This window comes from Oncorhynchus kisutch, linkage group LG17 (assembly GCF_002021735.2).
Source record: "Oncorhynchus kisutch isolate 150728-3 linkage group LG17, Okis_V2, whole genome shotgun sequence".
NCBI classification, from domain to species: domain Eukaryota; kingdom Metazoa; phylum Chordata; class Actinopteri; order Salmoniformes; family Salmonidae; genus Oncorhynchus; species Oncorhynchus kisutch.
The window spans coordinates 60385840-60407262 of NC_034190.2; the positions used below are offsets into that span (position 1 = coordinate 60385840).

Here is a 21423-nt window from a genome sequence, read left to right on the forward strand (position 1 = left end):
GGAAGTCGGTGATGAGGGCTGGATCCAGGATGTCTCTAGCGGGAACCCAGCACCTCTCCTCCGGGCCCTAACCCTCAGTTAACCAGGTACTGGAAACCCCTGCCCCATGGTCGAACACCCAGACGTTTTACCGTGTAGGCCGGATGGCCATCAATGACACGGGGAGGGGGGAAGACAAAGAACAGTGAGAAGACAGAAGACAAAGAACAGTGAGACACGGGCTTAATCTTAGACATATGGAAGGTAGGGTGAATACAGAGGGTACGGGGTAACACAAGACGGACAGCAGTGGAACTCAGAACTCTGGAGATGGGAAAAGGACCAATGAAACAAGGGGACTGTTTGTGGGACTCTACCCGAAGGGGCAGGTCCCGTGTGGACAGCCATACCCTCTGCCCAATGCGGTAGCGGGGAGCTGGGGTCTGGCGATCTGCTTGTCGACGATACCTGGAGTTGGTCTTGAGAATAGCCGCCATGGCTCTTCTCCAGGTACATTGACAGCGGTGGACAAACATCTGGGCCGAGGGTATGCTGACCTCCTGCTCTTGTTCAGGGAAGAGTGGAGGCTGATTCCCCTTTTGAGTGCTCCGTGGGGTGAGTCCTGTGGCAGAACTGGGAAGAGTGTTCCGGGCATACTCCACCCAGACAAGTTGACGGCTCCAGGTAGTGGGGTTGGTTGAGACCAGGCACCTTAAGGTGGTCTCCAGGTCTTGATTGGCTCGCTCCGACTGACCGTTAATTTGGGGATGGAATCTGGATGACAGGCTGGCCGACGACCCAATAAGGGTGCAGAATGCCTTCCAGAACTGAGACGAGAACTGAGGACCCCGATGGGAGACCATGTCTACTGGGAGTCCATGGATCCGGAAGACATGCTGCACCATAAGCTGGGCCGTCTCCTTGGCAGAAGGTAGTTTGGCGAGAGGGAGGAAATGGGCTGCCTTGGAAAACCGGTCGACTACCGTCACAATGACAGTGTTTCCATCAGACGGCGGGAGCCCAGTGACAAAGTCCAGAGATATATGAGACCAGGGACGATGAGGAACCGGTAGTGGCTGCAGGAGGCCAGAAGGAGCTTGCGTTGGAGTCTCGTTTTGAGCACACATAGTGCATGCGGTGGTGAAGGCAGAGTCATCAGGGACCATTGTGGACCACCAGAAACATTGTCGAATGAAGGCTAGTGTACGACGGGACCCTGGATTACATGTCAGCCTGGAGGAATGATCCCATTCCAGAACCCGGGACAGGACTGGACTAGGGACAAACAGCCGCTTAGCCGGGACCCTTCAGGTCCAGGCTAGGAGCGTTGTGCCTTGCGGACCAGGTTCTCAATACCCCAATCCACAGTGGCAGCAAGGCATGAGGTAGGGAGAATGGTTTCAGAGGTTGAGGGTGTGGCAGAGGAACTGTGTAGGCGGGAGAGGGCGTCAGGCTTCACATTCTTTGACCCTGGGCGGTCGGAGATGGTGAAGTTATATCTGTTGAACAGGAGGGCCCACCGGGGGCCTGAAGTTGAAGCGAATGGCTGTACAGAGATATTCCAGGTTGTTATGGTCCGTCCAGACCAGGAATGGCTGTTCTGCTCCTGCCAGCCAGTGCCTCCACACTTCCAACGCCATCTTCACAGCCAGTTGTTCTTGGTTGCCAACATCGTAGTTCCATCGTAGTTCCTCTTAGCAGGATTGAAATGATGGGACAGGAAAGCACAGGGATGAAGATTCTGGTGCTGGGCAGATCGGTGAAACAGAATGGCACCCACTCCAACATCTAAAGCATCCACTTCAACCACAAATTGACGCGAGGGGTCCTGATGGATGAGGATGGGTGCTGTTGTGAACCGATGCTTCAGGTCCACAAAGGCTTTGTCGACAGCTGGAGACCATTTGAACGGTACCTTGGGAGAGGTGAGTGCCAAGAGGGGGGCCTCCAGGGTGCTGTAGTCCCGAATGAAACAGCGGTTAAAGTTTGCAAACCAAGAAACCGTTGCAACTGCACCCTGGACGTTGGTTGAGGCCAATCCACCACTGCTTTCACCTTTCCAAGATCCATCTGAACATCGCCCTCAGCAATGACATCCCAGAAAGGTGATAGTAGAGCGGTGGAACAATTCTCGGCTTTCACGAACAGTTGGTTCTCCAGGAGGAGCTGATGGACCCGTCTGACATGAAGAACATGTTCTTGTGTAGATCGGGAAAAACCAGGATGTCGTCAAGGTACACAAACACAAAACGGTTTAGCATGTCCCGAAGCACATCATTGACCAAAGCCTGTAAGACAGCGGGGGCATTGGTGAGTCCAAATGGCATGACTTGGTACTCATAATGTCCACTGGCTGTGTTGATGTCCACTCATCCCCCTTGCATATCCGAACCAAGTGGTAGGCATTTCAAAGGTCCAACTTAGTAAATATGATGGCCCCCTGGAGAGGTTCAAATGCCAAGGAGAGGTAAGGGGTAAAGATTCTTGACAGTAATGTCATTAAGTCCCCGGTAGTCAATGCACAGACGCAGGGTCTTGTCCTTCTTCTCCACAAAGAAAAACCCTGCGCCGGCAGGAGATGCAGACAGACGGATGGCCCCAGTGGACAGAGACTCCTCTATGTACTCCTCCATAGCTTTGGTCTCTGGTCCAGACAGAGAATACAAAATCAACCCCAAGGTGGTGTAGTGCCTGGGAGAAGATCAATGGCACAATCATAAGGAGGGCGCGGGGGAAAGGAAGTAGCACGTGCCTTACTGAACACTTCCAGGAGGTCAAGGTATTCTGTGGGGATAGCAGACATCCACAGTCTTGCTAACATCCTGAGGAAGATGACTTGAGGAAGGCTGTGCTGCTTGAAGGCAGTGGGAATGGTAAAATGGTTTCCAACCCAGGATGGAGCTTGTGGTCCAATCAATCATCGGATTGGGCTTTTGAAGCCAGGAAAATCTCAAAACCACCGGAACATGGGGAGAGGTAATGAGGAGGAACTAAATTGTCTCACTGTGGTTACCAGAAACTAGTAATTGAACGGGCACAGTACTATAGGTGACTTCCCCTATAGAGCGGCCATCCAGTGCCCTAGCATCCATGGGCACAGAGAGAGGCTGAGTGGGAATACCAAGCTACGAAGCTATCGTGGCATCTAGAAGACATTCATCAGCCCCAGAGTCAATGAGCACTCGGAGAGACTTAGATTGGACTCCCAACAGCACAAGAGCAAAAAGGGGTGTGCGGGTGATTAGGGAATTAGGGAACTCCCAGTCTGACTCCCCATAGTACTGGTACCCACTAGAGACAGGTAGCTATAAAATGTCCTGCCCCTCCACAGTACAGACAACGGTTATTATTCATCCTCTGTGAGCGCTCCCAAACTGATAGCCTAGTTCTTCCCAACTGCATAGGCTCAGGAGTATCCAACTCACCCGTCGTAGATTCACGTGAGAGCTCGGGTGGCTTCGATTCCTCTCGGAAGAGCTGCCTTCAGAAACTTCCGGATTCCATAGGAGGTGAACGCGCCATATCAGGTGCACGAGTGTGCCCGAAACCAGACCTCCTCTCACTCTTGTGTTCCCTTAGGCGTCCATCAATTTGAATGGTTAAGGCGATAAGGGAGTCAAGATCCAACAGCAGTTCCCAAGCAGCTAGCTCATCCTTAACCTCCTCAGATAATCCGTGCAGAAAAGTATCAAAAAGAGACTCCGGATTCCAGGCACTCTCGGCGGCCAACCCGTGAAAATCCACCGTGTAGTCTGCCACACTACGGGAGTTTTGACGCAAGTCAAGCAATTTGCTGGCTGCCTTTCTCCCAGATACCAGAGACTCAAAAACTTCTCACCTCTGCAATGAATTCCTCCAAATACCCGCAAATGGCAGATTGTTGTTCCCAAACTGCCGAAGCCCAGGAGAGCGCCCTTCCTGACATTAGTGTAATTATATACACTATCTCTGATCGGTCTGAAGAAAACGAAGATGGCTATAGCTCAAAAATAAGCGACCACTGAGAATGAAAACCCCGGCAGGCACCAGGATTCCCCGAATATCGCTCTGGAGGAGGTAAACGGGGTTCACGGGGAGTCGGGATAGGCTATACCAACTCACCACAGATAGGGGGAAAAAATTACTGGGTGGTTGGGGTTTTTCAGAGGTGGCAGACAGTCTGAGCTAACGCCCTGATTGGCTCCATAATAGCCTTAAACCCATGGTCGTGGCATTCCGTCAAGGAACTGAGCCCTTCCAAAAGGCCCTGTAGCAACTCCTGATGTCTCCCAATGGTGGCTCCCTGTAGGGAGACAGCGTGGTAGAGCTGGTCCAAGTCTGCTGGGTCTGTCATGGCCAGTTCGTACTATCATGACACAAGGTGAGACCCAAATGCAGACACAGGAGGCAGATGGTTGGAGTCTTACAATGATTATTAATCCAAAGGGGTAGGCAAGAGAATGGTCGTGGACAGGAAAAAGGTCAAAACCAGATCAGAGTCCATGAGGTACAGAGTGGCAGACAGGCTCGTGGTCAAGGCAGGCAGAATGGTCAGGCAGGCGCGTACAAAGTCCAGAAACAGGCAAGGGTCAAAACCGGGAGGATGAGAAAAAGGAGAATGCAAAAGCAGGAGAACGGGAAAAACACTGGTTGACTTGGAAACGTACAAGACGAACTGGCACAGAGAGACAGGAAACACAGAGATAAATACATTGTGGGAAAGAAGCGACACCCGGAGGGGATGGAGACAATAACGAGGACAGGTGAAACTGACCAGGGTGTGACAGACTGTTGAACGGTGTTTCCAAAATGGCACTCTATTCCCTATATAGTGCACTACTTTTGACCTGAGCCATAGGGTGCTATTTCAGACACAACCCCAGTTCACATATTGAAAGAATGCATTGTTGGGGAGGTGCACATTATGATAATATACTCAAATGTAACTATAAATCAATCAAAACAAAGGGTACCACACTTTATTTGGATTGCCCCCTAAACATGGTCTACAAATGCTCAAAATATCAACAAACTATAAACTGCAACTCTGTTAATTTGAAATACAACAACATGCAAAGATTAGAGCTAGAGTTAGGGTTAGTGGATAGCTAGTTTAGTTTGTTGATTATCTATAAACCATCTATAGGGGACTATCTTAAAGTAACTGTCCACTGTCCATAATTATATAATTATTTTAAATATGAGTGAAATAGTTTTCCATCCAACAAAATGGGAATTAAGTAGGTTAAAAAGAAACTTTTCTGTGTTGGAAGGGTGTGGGCATATACCAGTCATAAAAAATATGAATTTGAGTAGACAGCTGATTGGCCAGCTCATCCTCTTCAGGAAGATGACATCATCATTTACGAGGAAATGGCAAACATTTTTTTTAATGTCTGTTTGAGATACGAGTTTGAAGTGGGATTTGTGAAGTGTTTTTTAAATCCAATTTATGCTTTGGCCACAAATACAAGTATAGGATGAATCAACAACATTATTTGGGTATAAATTAACATAATATTAACTTTTAAAAATGAGATTTTCACTGGACAGTTACTTTAAATAAAGTACCAAAGTTAATATACTCAGCAAAAAAAGAAACATCCCTTTTTCAGGACCCTGTCTTTCAAAGATAATTCGGAAAAATCCAAATAACTTCACAGATCTTCATTGTAAAGGGTTTAAACACTGTTTCCCATGCTTGTTCAATGAACCATAAACAATTAATGAACATGCACCTGTGGAACGGTCGTTAAGACACCTTCAGCTTACAGACGGCAGGCAATTAAGGTCACAGTAATGAAAACTTAGGACACTAAAGAGACCTTTCTACTGACTCTGGAAAAACACCAAAAGAAAGATGCCCAGGGTCCCTGCTCATCTGCGTGAACGTGCCTTAGGCATGCTGCAAGGAGGTGTGAGGATTGCAGATGTGGCCAGGGCAATAAATTGCAATGTCCGTACTGTGAGACGCCTAAGACAGCGCTACTGGGAGATAGGACGGACAGCTGATCGTCCTCGCAGTGGCAGACCACGTGTAATAACACCTGCACAGGATCGGTGCATCCGAACATGACACCTGCGGGACAGGTACAGGATGGCGGCAACAACAACTTCCCGGGTTACACCAGGAATGCACAATCGCTCCATCAGTGCTCAGACTGTCCGCAATAGGCGGAGAGAGGCTGGACTGAGGGCTTGTAGGCCGGTTGTAAGGCAGGTCCTCACCAGACATCCCCGGCAACAACGTCGCCTATAGGCACATACCCACCATCGCTGTACCAGACAGGATTATCAAAAAGTGCTCTTCACTGACGAGTCGCGGTTTTGTCTCACCAGGGGTGATGGTCGGAATCGTGTTTATCGTCGAAGGAATGAGCGTTACACTGAGGCCTGTACTCTGGAGCGGGATCAATTTGGAGGTGGAGGGTCCGTCATGGTCTGGGGCGGTGTCACAGCATCATCAGACTGAGCCTGTTGTCATTACAGGCAATCTCAATGCTGTGCGTTACAGGGAAGACATCCTCCTCCCTTATGTGGTACCCTTCCTGCAGGCTCATCCTAACATGACACTCCAGCATGACGGGCTGTTGGTGGTAGGTCAAGTGCATTATGCCACCGCTGGCCAATCAGGTGACCCGAGTCTGCAGTAACCTAGCAAGCATAAAAGAAAACTATGGAAAAATTGATACTGTGAGATTCCTAACGTTTAAAACCATGAGAGAGACTGTCAATGAATACAGCAAAGAGCTTCTGTTTTTGAGTGAGTTAATGTTTAAACTCTTACTCAGCACTGTCAACACTTTGTATTTAACACTTTTATAACCCATAAAATGCACGTTCTTCCTATTTCCACTCAGCGCTACAACAAGCAGTGCAGCAGTAATGAATGAATAGGAAAGAGTATATAGGCTTGCGTTGTTGTTATTATTAGCGGCTTGGGTCTTTTGTAATATCAAGGAATATTTGACTTTCTCTGTTCATAGGAGTAACAACATGGATTTGTGCGGTGCGACCCGAGTTTCACCATCAGCTGGAAGACGGTGTCCCTTTTTGGTCAGTGTCAGTGGAGGAAAGGGAGAGTGGAGGGATGTTGAGAGATGTCCCTCACTCTGCTGCTCTTTCCCTCCGCTGAGACTGACCATCAGACGCAGGCACCATCAGCCCAGTAAAATAAAAAGCTAACTATTTAAATGTGTGCTCACTCAGCTGTGCCTCACAAGTAATACAACAATGGATATATTACCGGTGTGATCATATAGCCTACCGCAAATTTTGAAATAGAATTGTAAAAGAATGTCCCGAACAACAATGCATTGGCAGGCAAATTCATGCAAAGCCAGTATGCTGTTTTAATGTATTGAGCCTATAGCTTACTGCACAAACCTCATTGCAACAGTACTGTTTTTAATTGGTTATTGTTGCATAGGCTTACATTTTTTAAGTCATGTTAATAAAAAGCGGTAGATCTCGGCATGCATTTTCACTCAGAATGTGATCTTGACTCAGAAAAGGTTGGTGACCACTGCAATAAACTGAAGGATCATAAATGTTTGTTTGAAAGGGGTTGTATTTGTAGAGTCGTTTGCCTTGGTTGTTTCTCAATAATGGGTGAAACTCTCCTCGGTTGTGTCTTTTCAGAGCCGAGTGGTATGCCAGGGGGAGTTTGGGCCAGAAGTGTTTCCGCCTCAGAAATTGAAGTGAATTGGCAGGCTCTATCCTTTACTCCTGAAAGAGTTCTCGGCTACGAGGTATATTTCCTGTTTTAAATGTAAATGAAACAGCGAGTTTGTGCAACACAATTACAATGCCTGTCGTCACCCACAGTGTACCTCAAAGCCTCAACTTCAAAACGTCATGTTTCCATGGTAACGGCTGATTTAATTGGATGACTTGTGTGGTAAATTATACAGGCCTTCACAGCAGCATCCCGAGAGCACTTTGGCCCTTTTAAAGAATACAAAGCAAAATGCTGATCTACCTGCTTTTTTTACTTCCTGTCACCTGTACTCAACACCACAAACACATAATACGGTCTGTGTTTTTGGGCCAGAAACACCAAACCAGGGCTGCCAACTTTTGAAGATAGGAAATCTCACTCCAATCTATCATAAATCCACCCAAAAGCAAATTTTCTGCAATTCTGTATATTTTCTCACAGCTTTGGCCATGACCAGGGTGGAATACATTTTTTTAAAATCAGGATTCATTTCAAATTGAATACACACTCAAATCTCAACGACTTGGTTTTAAGTTACTTTAAGATTATTTGGACATGAAATTTGGAGACTGCCAACTGGTGGAAAATGCTAACATTAACGGTTGGTGGCCGTGGCTAACCATAGGATGGATTGCAGTCTCCCCTTGTTCATAAGAAATAAACAAGTTAAAATGTAATTAAATTGGTGAACTATTCCTTTAAAATAGGAATAAATTCCTGCATAGGAAGCTCCCCAAGAAGGTTGGCCACCCCTGATCTATGTCTTCCAAATACTGGGGATTTGAACATGTGACATTTGATTTCTACAAATAACCCCACATTCAAAAAGATCTAATGAATATCAATCTTCAGGTGGTTGAGGCTGAACCTTTCTATCATCCTTTCTAAAACCTTTCTATCATCTTTCTGTACATAGGCAACATGTTTTGCATTCATACCTACCACATCTGTCTAGCAGCTTGTGCACAATACTAAAATGACAAAACAGGATATTTGGGACAAGGGGCATTTCAATATAACCTATTCTCATTTTATGATGTAACCTATATTCAGCACTGCCCATAAATGAGTACAAAAATAAATAGCCGTCATTGAATAGCCCTCATTGAATAGCCCTCATTGAATAGCCCTCATTGAATAGCCCTCATTGAATAGCCCTCATTGAATAGCCCTCATTGAATTGTAAAAATAAAAAAAATAAAAAGATCCATTCAAAGACAAGTTGGCATATCAGATTTCACATTTAATTACACCAGCAAAATTGGTAAGAAGTGAAATAGTAAAACTATGGCGTATAACAGTAGTGTTCTTGCTAAGATAGGCACACCAATTAGTCTATATGTGACCGACCGACTCAAATCGGTCTTATGTAACAAAATTTGAGATGTTTTTTTTTTTACATTGGATAAAATTAGACTATCATACAATGGTGTATCATACACTACAGTTGAGGAACAATGGGAAAGTAATTTTGCTTTGAAAGTTGATAAACATTTAAACTCACTTTTGAGGAAATGGCCTTTGAATCTTTTGGTACTAATACTGGAGAGCCCTTCAAAAAGACAGAAGCAGGCTATATGGCAGACCAATCCAAACTCATCTCTCAGCATTTTCAGCCCACTTATTATCTTAGCCAATCATGGCTAGCGGGAAGGTTGGTGTCTTTTTAAGTGGCTAAACCAACTAGGCTCGTAATTGAACAATTTTATTCGTATTTACAGATGGCATACAAGTTTGTTATTAAGGCACATGAAAGTTCACATGTTCAGAAGGCATTTCTGCCAACAAAAAAAAGTTTATGTTCAAATGGCTCTCCTGTGAAGTAGTGACCTGCGACATACGCCTAGTTTCCTGAAGCGGCTCACATATTTAGCCCATTGTAGGGGATGACTTAGACCAAATACATTATTGTGAAAGACACCATGGATCTGGGCTAATGCAAATGGTGAATTAAATCACTATGGTAGGCTATATTATTGCATGCTGTCAAAGGGAAGCATTTTGCGACAGGGGCAGGTTGTGACAGCAAATCCATTTGTTTATAATTATGTGTACAAAACAGTGCTACAAGTTGTTGTGCTGCTCTTTGAAAATTGAGTTCATAAACTTTGTTCAGCGTAGAACGAAGGTGCCTGTCCAGTCTGTCGCGGCTGCCTTCCACAATCGTGGGAGGTGTTTTTTTACAAACACGTATCCAATCACCATTTGTTCCTGACCCTTACTAAACCAATCACAATCCTCAATGTGACACGGTTCACAGTGCAATGGCAGGAAGCTGAAGTATCTCCCAGGTTGAGATGCCGCGGTTGAAATGTGAATACACTGAATATACACTGGATTAAATAGAAAATAAAAGCAGTACTTTTTTCAATGCGTGAGAAATAAGAGGTGTGGCGTGTGAAGAGGATCAAATGTGTGTGTCTCACTCCAAAATGCCTGAGAGTTGGCAGCACTGCCCTAAACTTAACCTTAAACCTAACCTTTACCAAGTTCTTGCTTAAAGTATCACCCTTCGGGATTCATGAAAATAATTACCTTAAGCGAGGCGGGAGTAAAAGGCATATAGCCAACCAGAGCTCAGATATTAGCATAAACCAAATCCCCAGTTTGAGATGTCTCCATATGTCCACAAGTCTGTAGCATCGAATGGTTGTTTATTCAGTGTGTCAATGTGTTTGCTTCTGTCCCTATTCAAGTAATACATGAAAAGATAAACTCCCATTTCCTCCAATTTCAACAGGTGGTGTACTGGGAGGATGACACCAAGCCTGAGACGATGGGGAAAGTGAGGGTACCTGGGAGTCAAACATCGGTCACTGTTAGTGGCTTAGGGCAAAACACTCAGTATTTTCTCACAGTCAGCGCTTTCAACACAGCTGGTACTGGCCCTTTCCTCCCCGCCATCAACGCCACCACCAAGAAATCACGTAGGTGTCTACTACAATACTGGCCTAGACGGTCAATGGAGGGAATTCCATCAATTGCTCAGCAAAAGGGAAAATGTATTAATAAACTGGACAAATTTGTTGTGGACAGAGGATTAGTGTTCACCATTCTTTTTAATTAATGCCAAGTGGGGAGGACAGAGGAGGGCGTTACGGCAGTGGTTGGGAAATAGCTCTTATTTAAAGGGTACATTTTAACTGCATGGTGGGTAGCTGTCAGGAGAAAAGTGTGTAGAGTAGAATGAGCCAAGCCATAGAGACACTATGACTGGTGAAGATGACTGGGTGAGGTCATGACTGGTTATGGTAACATACAAAGAAACTTAACGACAGAATGCTGCTTGTGTCCAACAGCACCCGGACAACCTCCTCTAAATGTTGAGTGGACCTTGATTGGCTCCCAGATCACTATATACTGGGAGCCGGTGGTAGCCATGGAAACAGAGTCAGAGGTCACCGGTTACCAAGTGAGTTCATATTATCCTCAAACTTCCCACTTATTTCCAAACTAGTAATGGCAAATTAGTCCAGCTACATATTTATCAATATCTGCTGTACTACATATTTCTGCTGTACCTACATCTTTTAGTTATTTCTGATACATGTCCAGGAAGAATCACGTAGCTTATGTGGTCGTCTGGTCCATCACCCAGTATAGTTTCTAATGATAAATCCCATCCTAATTTTTCACCAATCAACTTGCTGATTATGAAGAATGCTACTCCATGTTTTCTATTTTTCCCCCCGTCAGCTGTCTTACAGGAGTCTGAAACATAAGGAAGAGAACATGCTCTTGACAAACAATTCCACAGCCGAGCTGACCCTCGTTGACAATGAAGATTATGTCATCCACATAAGGTCGCTGAGCGAGGGAGGGCTTGGCCCAGCCACAGATCCCATCCGCATCCACAAACTAAGTAAGCTGCTCATAATGTAAAGCATTAACTGATCTGGGTTCAGCGAAAATATACAGTACCAGTCAAAAGTTTGGAAACACCTACTCATTCAAGGGTTTTTCTTTATTTGAACTATTTTCTCCATTGTAGAATAATAGTGAAGACATCAAAACTGAAATAACAGATATGGAATCATGTAGTAACCAAAGAAGTGTTAAACCAAACAAAATATATTTTACATTTTAGATTCTTCAAAGTAGCCACCCTTTGCCTTGATGACAGCTTTGCACACTCTTGGCATTCTTTCAACCAGCTTCAACTGGAATGCTTTTCTAACAGCCTTGAAGGAGTTCCCACATATGCTGAGCACGTGTTGGCTGCTTTTCCTTCCTCTGCGGTCCGACTCATCCCAAGCCATCTCAAATGGGTTGAAGTCGGGTGATTGTGGAGGCCAGGTCATCTGATGTAGCCCTCCATCATTCTCCTTCTTGGTCAAATAGCCCTTACACAGCCTGGAGGTGTGTTGGGTCATTGTCCTGTTGAAAAACAAATGACAGTCCCACTAAGCCCAAACCAGATGGGATGGTGTATCGCTGCAGAATGCTATGGTAGCCATGCTGGTTAAGTGTGCCTTGAATTCATAATAAATCACTGAGAGTGTCACCAGCAAAGCACCCCACACCATCACACCTCCTCCTCCATGCTTCACGGTGGGAACCACACATGCAGAGATCATCCGTTCACCTACTCTGCATCTCACAAAGACATGGCGGTTGGAATCAAAAATCTAAGATTTGGAATCATCAGACCAAAAGCCAGATTTCCACTGGTCTAATGTCCATTGCACATGTTTCTTGGCCCAAGCAAGTCCCTTCTTCTTATTGGTATCCTTTAGTAGTAGTTTCTTTGCAACAATTCGACTATGAAGGCCTGATTCACGCAATCTCCTCTGAACAGTTGATGTTAAGATGTGTCCGTTACTTGAACTCTGTGAAGCATTTATTTGGGCTGCAATTTCTGAGGCTGGAAACTCTAATGAACTTATCCTCTGCAGCAGAGGTAACTCTCTGGGTATTCCTTTCCTGTGGCGGTCCTCATGAGAGCCAGTTTCATCATAGCACTTGATGGTTTTTGCAACAGCACTTGAAGCTTTTAAAGTTCTTGAAATTTTCCAGATTGACCTTCATGGCTTAAAGTTATGATGGACTGTTGTTTCTCTTTGCTTATTTGAGCTGTTCTTGCCATAATATGGACTTCGTCGTTTACCAAATAGGGATATCTTCTGTATACCAACCCTACCTGGTCACAACACAACTGATTGGCTCAAACGCATTAAGTAACTTTTAACAAGGCACATGCATTCCAGGTGACTTCCTCATGAAGCTGGTTGAGAGTATGCAAAGCTGTCATCAAGGCAAGAATTTTGATTTGTTTAACACTTTTTTGGTTACTACACGATTCCATGTGATATTCCATAGTTTTGATGTCTTCACTATTATTCTACAATATAAAAAAATGTAAAAAAGAAAGAAAAACCCTTGAATGAGTAGGTGTATCCAAACTTCTGACTGGTACTGTATTTGTTAATGAAGATATTAACAAAATACGACAGGCCCTTGGACAAACTTAATGTGACATAATGTGATGTTTCAATCCCCATCGGGACAGGGGCAGGTTATTAGAAATGGATGGATCTTGGAAATATGTGTAGACCGTGTGTGGTGATTCAAAGAAGAGATTGACCGGAGTCTTTCGTAGATTTAATACGTTCTGCTCACAAAGGAGAAGCAAGTTCAGAGGGACCAAGAGTCTCGTCTCAGCTTATATCCAAAACGAGTTACATCTATATTATGTGAGTGCATATTGCCATTCTATTACCATCAGGTAGTTACAGCTGAGATGGCCCTGGAAACACTATTTCCATCAAGATGAAAACAGTTTTTCAACAGAAAGTCATTTAGGAACATGATAACCTAGCCAAGACAGTTTGTCCTCCTGTGACTGCCCTCTTTTGGGCTCCGAAGTCTCATATTTTGCTGAAATATGCAGCACAATCTATCTATGTCACTAAGTTTCACTTCCCTTCTCACTGGATACTATATTACCTTCCTGGGAGACTACAGGAGGAGACCTCTTCCTTTCCTTTAAATGCTAATTAGAGGTTCAAGCAGCGAAGCTCGCTTGGGGCCCACAAAAGGCTAGAGCAGGCACTGTTTATTGTTTTTGTTGAAGTTCATTATTAGGAGTTCGAGCAGCAAAGCTTTGAGAAATCCTATTGTCATTATTTTTAAACCGGTTCTTCCATCACAGAAAATTAACATGCAAATGTCTGTGAGATGGTAAGGCCTAGGCCTAGCATGATGGTAAAGGCTTATAGTCCACACCCTATCATGCAATGCTATGCCAGTTAGCCAGATGGTGGCGCTATAACACACAATTGAAAATGCCCCTCACCCCGTTTGACCTAGAGTCGCAAAGTACATAGGTACATAGGTCCGCCATGAGGGATATTCCGCCATTCAGAATTTTGTGGAAAATACTGGGCAGTCCGGAAGGACTGGGCAGACCTGGATGAAACTTGATATATAGCATCTATGGACCAAGGTCTCCGAAAACAATACTTTTCCGGCTATTATCGCAAACAACATGGCAGCTATGGACAAATAAACATTGAAGTGAGCGTGACCTGACACATAAATGCATATGAATCTGACATGGATATTTATATTGATACATTGTGACAAACACTGTCAAGACTCAACATATGAAAGCACATGCAGATTAACCACACTGTGGCTCTACGACAGGCACATATTTATATCTATTGATCTGTTTGACTTTGGCACACATGATCAGCGATGTGAGTCTAGCTAACCTGTAGAGTATGGTTCAGTTTGACCCAAGGTGGCGCTGTCGAACAGGAAAAAACATTAACGCAAGATTATTGGCTTATAATGGCCATGTTGTTTAAACTAGAATCTTAGAAAATAAAGACGTGGGTTTTAAGACGTGGGTCCATAGAAGCTATTTACCAAATTTGGTGTCGGTCAGCCCAGTGGTTCTGGCAAAAAATACGTTCAGTTGTCAACATCATTAAACATTTTTTTAAATCCATCGAAAGCATATTGCATGATCTATTTGATATGGAGTTATGATATTTGGCAGGTGTGTTAAAGTTAGAATCCCTAGTTGCAACATCGATTTTTAGACATAAATGAATGATATTCACTAAGTGTACAAAACATTAGGAACATAGACTGACAAGTTGAATCCAGGTGAAAGCTATGATGCCTTATTGATGTCACCTGTAAAACCAATTCAATCAGTTTAGATGAAGGGGAGGAGAAAGGCAAAATAAGTATTTTTAAGCCTTGAGACAATTGGATTGTGTATGTGTGCCATTCAGATGCTATTTAAGGTCCTTTGAACACGGTATGGTAGTAGGTGCCAGGCGCACAGGTTTGAGTGTGTCAAGAACTGCAACGCTGCTGGGTTTTTCCACGCTCAACAATTTCCTGTGTGTATCAAGAATGGTCCATCACCCAAAGGACATCCAACCAACTTGACACAAACTGTGGGAAGCATTGGAGTCAACATGGGCCATTGGAATGAGTTCGATACCTTGTAGTCCATGCCCCGAGGAATGGAGGCTGTTCTGATGGCAAAAGGCGGCAAACTCAATATTAGGAAGGTGTTCCCAATGTTTTGTACACTGTGTATACCCACTGATTTTTGAAGAATATAACTTATATATTCCTCCATGATCTTAGTTCAACTGTAATACCCCATCAGAACCCAAGATATAAGCTTGTTTAACTCCAATGTTTGTAAACAATGTAAATGTAAACCAACACGGTATATCCTCAAAACATGGTTAAAAGTACACTGAACAAAAATATAAACTCATCATGCAACAATTTCAAAGATTTTACTGAGTTACAGTTCATATAAGTAAATCAGTTAATTTGAAATTAATTCATTAGTCCCTAATCTATGTATTTCACATGACTGGGAATACAGATATGCATCTGTTTGCCTCATGCAGCGCGACACATCTCCTTCTCATAGAGTTGATCAAACTGTTGATTGTGACTTGTGTAATGTTGTCTCACTCCACTGCAATGGATGTGTGAAGTTGCTTGATATTGGTTGGAACTGGAACACGCTGTCATACACGTCGATCCAGAGCATCCAAAACATGCTCAATGGGTAACATGTCTGGTGAGTATGCAGGCAATGGAAGAACTGGGAAATGTTCAGCTTCCAGGAATTGTGTACAGATCCTTGCGACATGGGTCTGTGCATTATCATGTTGGAACATGAGGTGGTGGTGGCGGATGAATGGCACGACAATTGGCCTCAGGATCTTGTCACGGTATCTCTGTGCATTCAAATTGCCATTGATAAAATGCAATTGTGTTATTTGTCCGTAGCTTATGCTTGCCCATACCATAACCCCACCGCCACCATGTGGAACTGTGTTCACAATGTTGACATCAGCAAACCGCTCGCCCACATGACGCCATACGCGCTGTTTTCCATGTGCCCGGTACATTTGAAACTGGGATTTATCCGATATCCGATATTTATCCGATATCTTTGGTTGTGCAAACCCACAGTTTCATCAGCTGTCCAGGTTTCTGGTCTCAGATGATACCGTAGGGGAAGAAGCCAGATGTGGAGTTCCTGGAATGAAGTGGTAACACGTGGTCTGCGGTTGTGAGGCCAGTTGGACGTACTGCCAATTTCTCAAAAACAACCGTTGGAGGCGGCTTATTGTATTAACATTGAATTCTCTGGCAACAGCTCTGGTGGACATTCCTGCAGTCAGCAAGCCAATTGCACGCTCCCTCAAAACTTGAGTAATCTGTGGTATTGTGTTGTGTAACAAACTGCACATTTTAGAGTGGCCTTTTATTGTCCCCAGCACAAGGTGCACATGTGTAATTATCATGCTGTTTAATAAGCTTCTTTATATGCTACACCGGTTAGGTGGATTGATTATCTTGGCAAAGGAGAAATGCTCACTAACAGGGATGTAAACAAATTTGTGCACAAAATTTGAGCGAAATAAGCTTTTTGTGCGTATAGAACATTTCTGGGATCTTTTATTTCAGCTCATGAAACCAACACTTTACCTGCTGCATTTATATTTTTGTTCAGTATATAATTTTTACATTGTGGATGGTCAGTCATTGTATATATAGCTCTGTCTATGAATTTGAGAGTGGTTACATTTCTCCAGGCCAATCCCTCAGCTTTTTACCAAAACAGAGGCGGGGTGGCCGCTCTGTTATTGTTTCAACTAAGGCTTCTAGCTTTAAGGAGTACAGAAGTAGCTCATCGAGAATCCCATTTTGTCTGGATAATGGTGCTGTGGTGCCATGAATTTTGAACCCAGCTATGGTTGCTTGCAGCTATATTTTGTCATATTGATATTCTGTGTTGAGCCACTGAAAAGGATGGAGAGGATTGCATTCTAAACTGGCCTTATTTATTACATTTATATTCAGATACGAAGTGTGTGTCCCCCTCTACTTTTTTATATTTGTTTTGTCTGAAAATAAAGAAATAAAGAGCCTGTATTTGTACTTTTAGTTTTCCTTTAACACCTATTTTGTGTGGAAGCACAAACCGTATTAGGTTGAAGCAAATTTGCTTCAAATTGACCCTATTTTTTTCTCTTGAGTCAGCTTTCATTTGGTCTTAATTGTTATATTTGATTATATAACATACTGTGTTGAAGGCATGTGTCAATTAGCTAGGGATGTATATTAATAGGAATGCATTATTATTCATGTGAAAATTACATGGGTGGTGCAAGTTGGTTTAGAGGTAGTGCTGCCAACTCTGGACTACATATATCGCCCCTGGAGACCAGGGTTCGATTCCCTAGTCCCACCCTTTCAATTTGTCTGCATCTCATAACTGGTATCTATCACTCTATTATATATCATTTTTAAAAAGAACAAAAATAGAAGGGACAAAAACACAAAAATAACATTACATGGGGCAAATAACTATGTTGAGGTATCATCTCTCTCTGTTTCATAAATCCTTAATGTTGGTGTTATGCTTTGTTCTAGGTATGAGTGCTCGAGGCTCGAAGGCCTGGAGTCTGAACACATCCCCTGTCTCTCTGCTCCTCAGCATCGCATTTTCAACATTCAGGTCTACATCGTGACAGAATGTCAGGCTACTATCTGGTTTACAGATCAAATAAGCTGTCTCTGCTCCATTCCAAATGACCCATCTACAATTATCATTTTTCTAACTGTGTGAAAGTAATGGTAGAGACCATCCATTTTGGAGGCAAGACAATAAGCGCATTCATTTGGGAAGACATTTTTGTTGTTGTTTGGGCACATGTTTTGATGAACATTGCGTTTGTTCAAGTGCTGTCAACTTCTGAAGGTATCTATTTGGATTGTACATTTTAGGTGGATGTTCAGATGAATGCGCTATTCTGACTTTTTGGAGCCCTGAATGATACAAATGCCTTACTTCCATTCATGTGCCAAAGTAGTTTGAATCGTTTAGTTGTAGGCTAAATGTTAAGCTAGCAATGCCATGCTTTTTTCCCCTTCATATTTTCATTTGTAATTAAACCATGTCACACTCAAAGCTAGTTATGAAAGTTATTACCTATGGTAATAATACTTGTCATTTAAACTTTCAAGGTTGCGATATGAAGTTGACTTTTGTAATTTTGACGTACTCTGAGGTGGTCATCGAAGCAAAAACTTTTACTGGTGTTTGGCTGAGCCAAGTTAAGTTCTCTTGCTTACTCATTGAGTAGACACAACCATTTGCCTGTGCCTGTGCCTTTGAAGATCTGTGTAAGAGTGTGACAAAGAAAATCGCTTCACTTGACTTATAGTCAGTGTTGTGCAGCATTTCAGAGCTCTTTAAGTGATCATTATCGTATAATTATGTGCTACATGAAACCCATAAGACGAGAGCGGCTTGAGAGAGTGCAAGCCATTTTCTCAATGTTTTCATTTTGTCATTGTGGTAGAGACTTGATTGTATCACGAGGGCTCCTTACAACTATAATGAGCCAAAATCTAAAAACTGACCTTACAGTGGATGGATAGATTGCATTTAATAGGAGGACTGTCTTTACCACACCTCACCCACTACCAATATGACACCCACCTGGGTGATGCATGGCAGCCATTTTGTGCCAGAGTGCTCGCCCGTTGCGTGGTGAAAATGGTGCCAAATGTGCCAGTCTGACATTGAAATTGAGCCACTAGCTGAGACCCAAGCAGACAAAGTCATTCACCCCCAAGAAAATCCATGGAGCCTTACTGTATATGGAACTCATGCATGACATTGACTTATAGTCAGCTGTGTTAAATATGTACTAGACTTGCCTATCATTTGTTCAAGGTTCAATTAGCCTTTTCTTGAAACGTATGTATTGTATTATAGGCCCTACATATTTTTCAGTGTAGCCTCAACTGCTCAGGTGTTCGGTCTTTTACACACCAACTTCACTGGTCATAAAGCAGAGAGCAGCTATATCAGACGGCTGACAGCACATGATACAGTGGTCTATTTAATGCTCTGACTTGACAAATGAAAAGTCTGATATCTGCCATGATTTAGCAGCAATTAAAACATATTAATAAATTAGAGTGAGCCTAGGGGCCTTTATGGGAAAGGGCATAGGACTAATGGTTCTATGACATCACAGAAGATTAATGTATCAGGATTCAGTGAGAGGAGCTAAATCAGAACGATTCCATCAGGATGGAAATATATGTGTGTGTGTGTGTGTGTGTGTGTGTGTGTGTGTGTGTGTGTGTGTGTGAATAGATGCATATTACCGTGCTTCTCTGTGTGTCGTAGATCAATAAAACAAGTTTAGACCTTACCGTGAAATGCTTACTTACAAGCCCTTAACCAACAGTGCAGTTCAAGAAGAGTTAAGAAAATATTTACCAAATTAACTGAAGTAAAAAATGTAATAAAAAAATAATAAAAAGATGACGGTGTCTTTTGGAAGGCCAGTGAATCATTTTTATAAAGCCCCAAATAATTTATTGGCAATCAAAGATTTGGGAAGTTTTTGTGCCCACTTTCAAATAGAATAACAACACCATGAAGTTGCACATCTGCAATGGTGTAAACTGAGTTGTGTTTATTAAGCACCAAATGGAAGAAAACTAACTCAAACGTGGAGGGACTACCTGGACTAAGAAAGGCTTCTTTTCACTTCCCATTGCAAAATGTTTTCCATTGCGTGCCCTAATGAGCACGATCCAAGTTCAACCGATACGTTTAAAAAAGGCAACAGTTGTAAAGGGCTTTGTTGGATGATAAGATCAGATCTCATTACCACTGCTGGCAACTTAAAGAGAGCTGTCTTTGAGTAATGTGTTTTTGTTGATATGCTTGTTTTTGTGGCTTTCTCGTGGTTCATCTGTACACTCTCAGTTTTATTTCATTACAAACCAACCAGTGTTTACAAAGAAACTGTATCTTTATGACTGATTTCAATGTTTAACTGATTAGAAACTCACAAAATACAGTCTATGAACTTTGTGTCCTTGATGCAGAAAGGTCACCTCCATCTTTGTTTTGTAATGTATACAGTAAGTACTGTGGAGATCTTGTTTTTTTTATGTCTGATTATATGCTTTTTTAGTTTTGACAATTCTACACAAAGGTCAAGTGTTGCTTTAAAGAGATAAACATATAAGTTCTAACTTGTTTAGAAATAGATTTTGATTGCTCTGTCGCTCCCATGTACTATGATATGGACCAATGCCCTCAAAGGGGTTTAAAACCGTGAAGGAAACTTTCATTTGATTTGTCTCCAAAATGCAATATTAATTTTGAATGCAATCCCCATTAAATTCAACAATTCTTAACTATACCAGAGTGATATTGTGACAATTTGGTCAACGGACAGCAAAGTTTTCCCTTATGAATGGTACTAGGAAAACCGATCATCTGTTTTTTATAGCACTATATTTGTACAACATGATTCAAACTTATTGAGCTTGACTAATGCATTATTAAAAGGAAAGACTAACATCAAACAGTACTGTATAGTTAATTGGTTAGCAACACTTGGTCTTTATGTTTCACACTGCAGTATTAAAACAATGTTAAGTGATCTCCATGAGATTGTATCAAGAATGTTTTCACGATGAAAAGTAATTGGCTGATCTTGTATACTGAATCTGTGCATGTACAATATTGTTTGGTGCATTTATGTTTTCTAAAACAAAAAATTAAAGGAAAACGATTTACAGAGGATTTTCTCTTCAGTGTTGTTGTTGAGTTGTGTGAATTATACTGTATAATAGCAGTCTACTTTGACCAAGAAAGTAGAATAGTCTGTATTTATTTCATTCATATTTTTCTTCTGATTTGTCCAACTACTGATATTGGTCTGCTGACATTGAACAGTTGACCAAAGGATCCTTCCATAAAGTACACATGAGTGTACCATTAAAGACTTTGTTCTGTGTCTTCCTATTTTTAAAAGATAAACTAGAATTTTGACATATGCACATGGACATTGCATAACTGCAATCACAAGAAAATGATAGTACTGGACACAAGCATAATGCTACTACAATAACAATTTTTCAGGATTACAGCCATGTGTCCATTAATCTCGGTTAAAACAGAACAAAAGTCTTGCGTAATTGGTCAGATGCTCGGTTAAATTCTGGGTCCATAGGTGTTAAGAGAAGAGATATAACGACGATCGGAACCGGAAGGAAAAGCTTTTTGCAAGTTACCCGCAAGTCTATGGGCCAAATTTCTCCTACCCGTTCGACTGTTTAGACGTTGCCAGATCTTACAAAGCCTGGATAGGTATTTTACCTATCAGCTAACCATATCATATACTATAGCAATCTGTCGGTCAATGACACGGTCG

At 42.6% G+C, this 21423-nt stretch overlaps 1 protein-coding gene across 1 annotated transcript in view; it reads left to right on the plus strand.

Annotated features, from left to right (window-relative positions):
• Positions 1–20792, plus strand: part of cntn3a.2 (contactin 3a, tandem duplicate 2) — a 68678-nt gene extending 47886 nt beyond the window's left edge. Inside the window, exons 18-22 of the mRNA XM_020506392.2 lie at positions 7600–7709; positions 10419–10605; positions 10978–11090; positions 11375–11540; positions 17606–20792. Of these exons, the coding sequence (XP_020361981.1) occupies positions 7600–7709; positions 10419–10605; positions 10978–11090; positions 11375–11540; positions 17606–17703 (674 nt within the window). The 3' untranslated portion in view covers positions 17704–20792. The remainder of the gene's footprint in view (positions 1–7599; positions 7710–10418; positions 10606–10977; positions 11091–11374; positions 11541–17605) is intronic.
• The last annotated feature ends 631 nt before the right edge of the window (positions 20793–21423 follow it).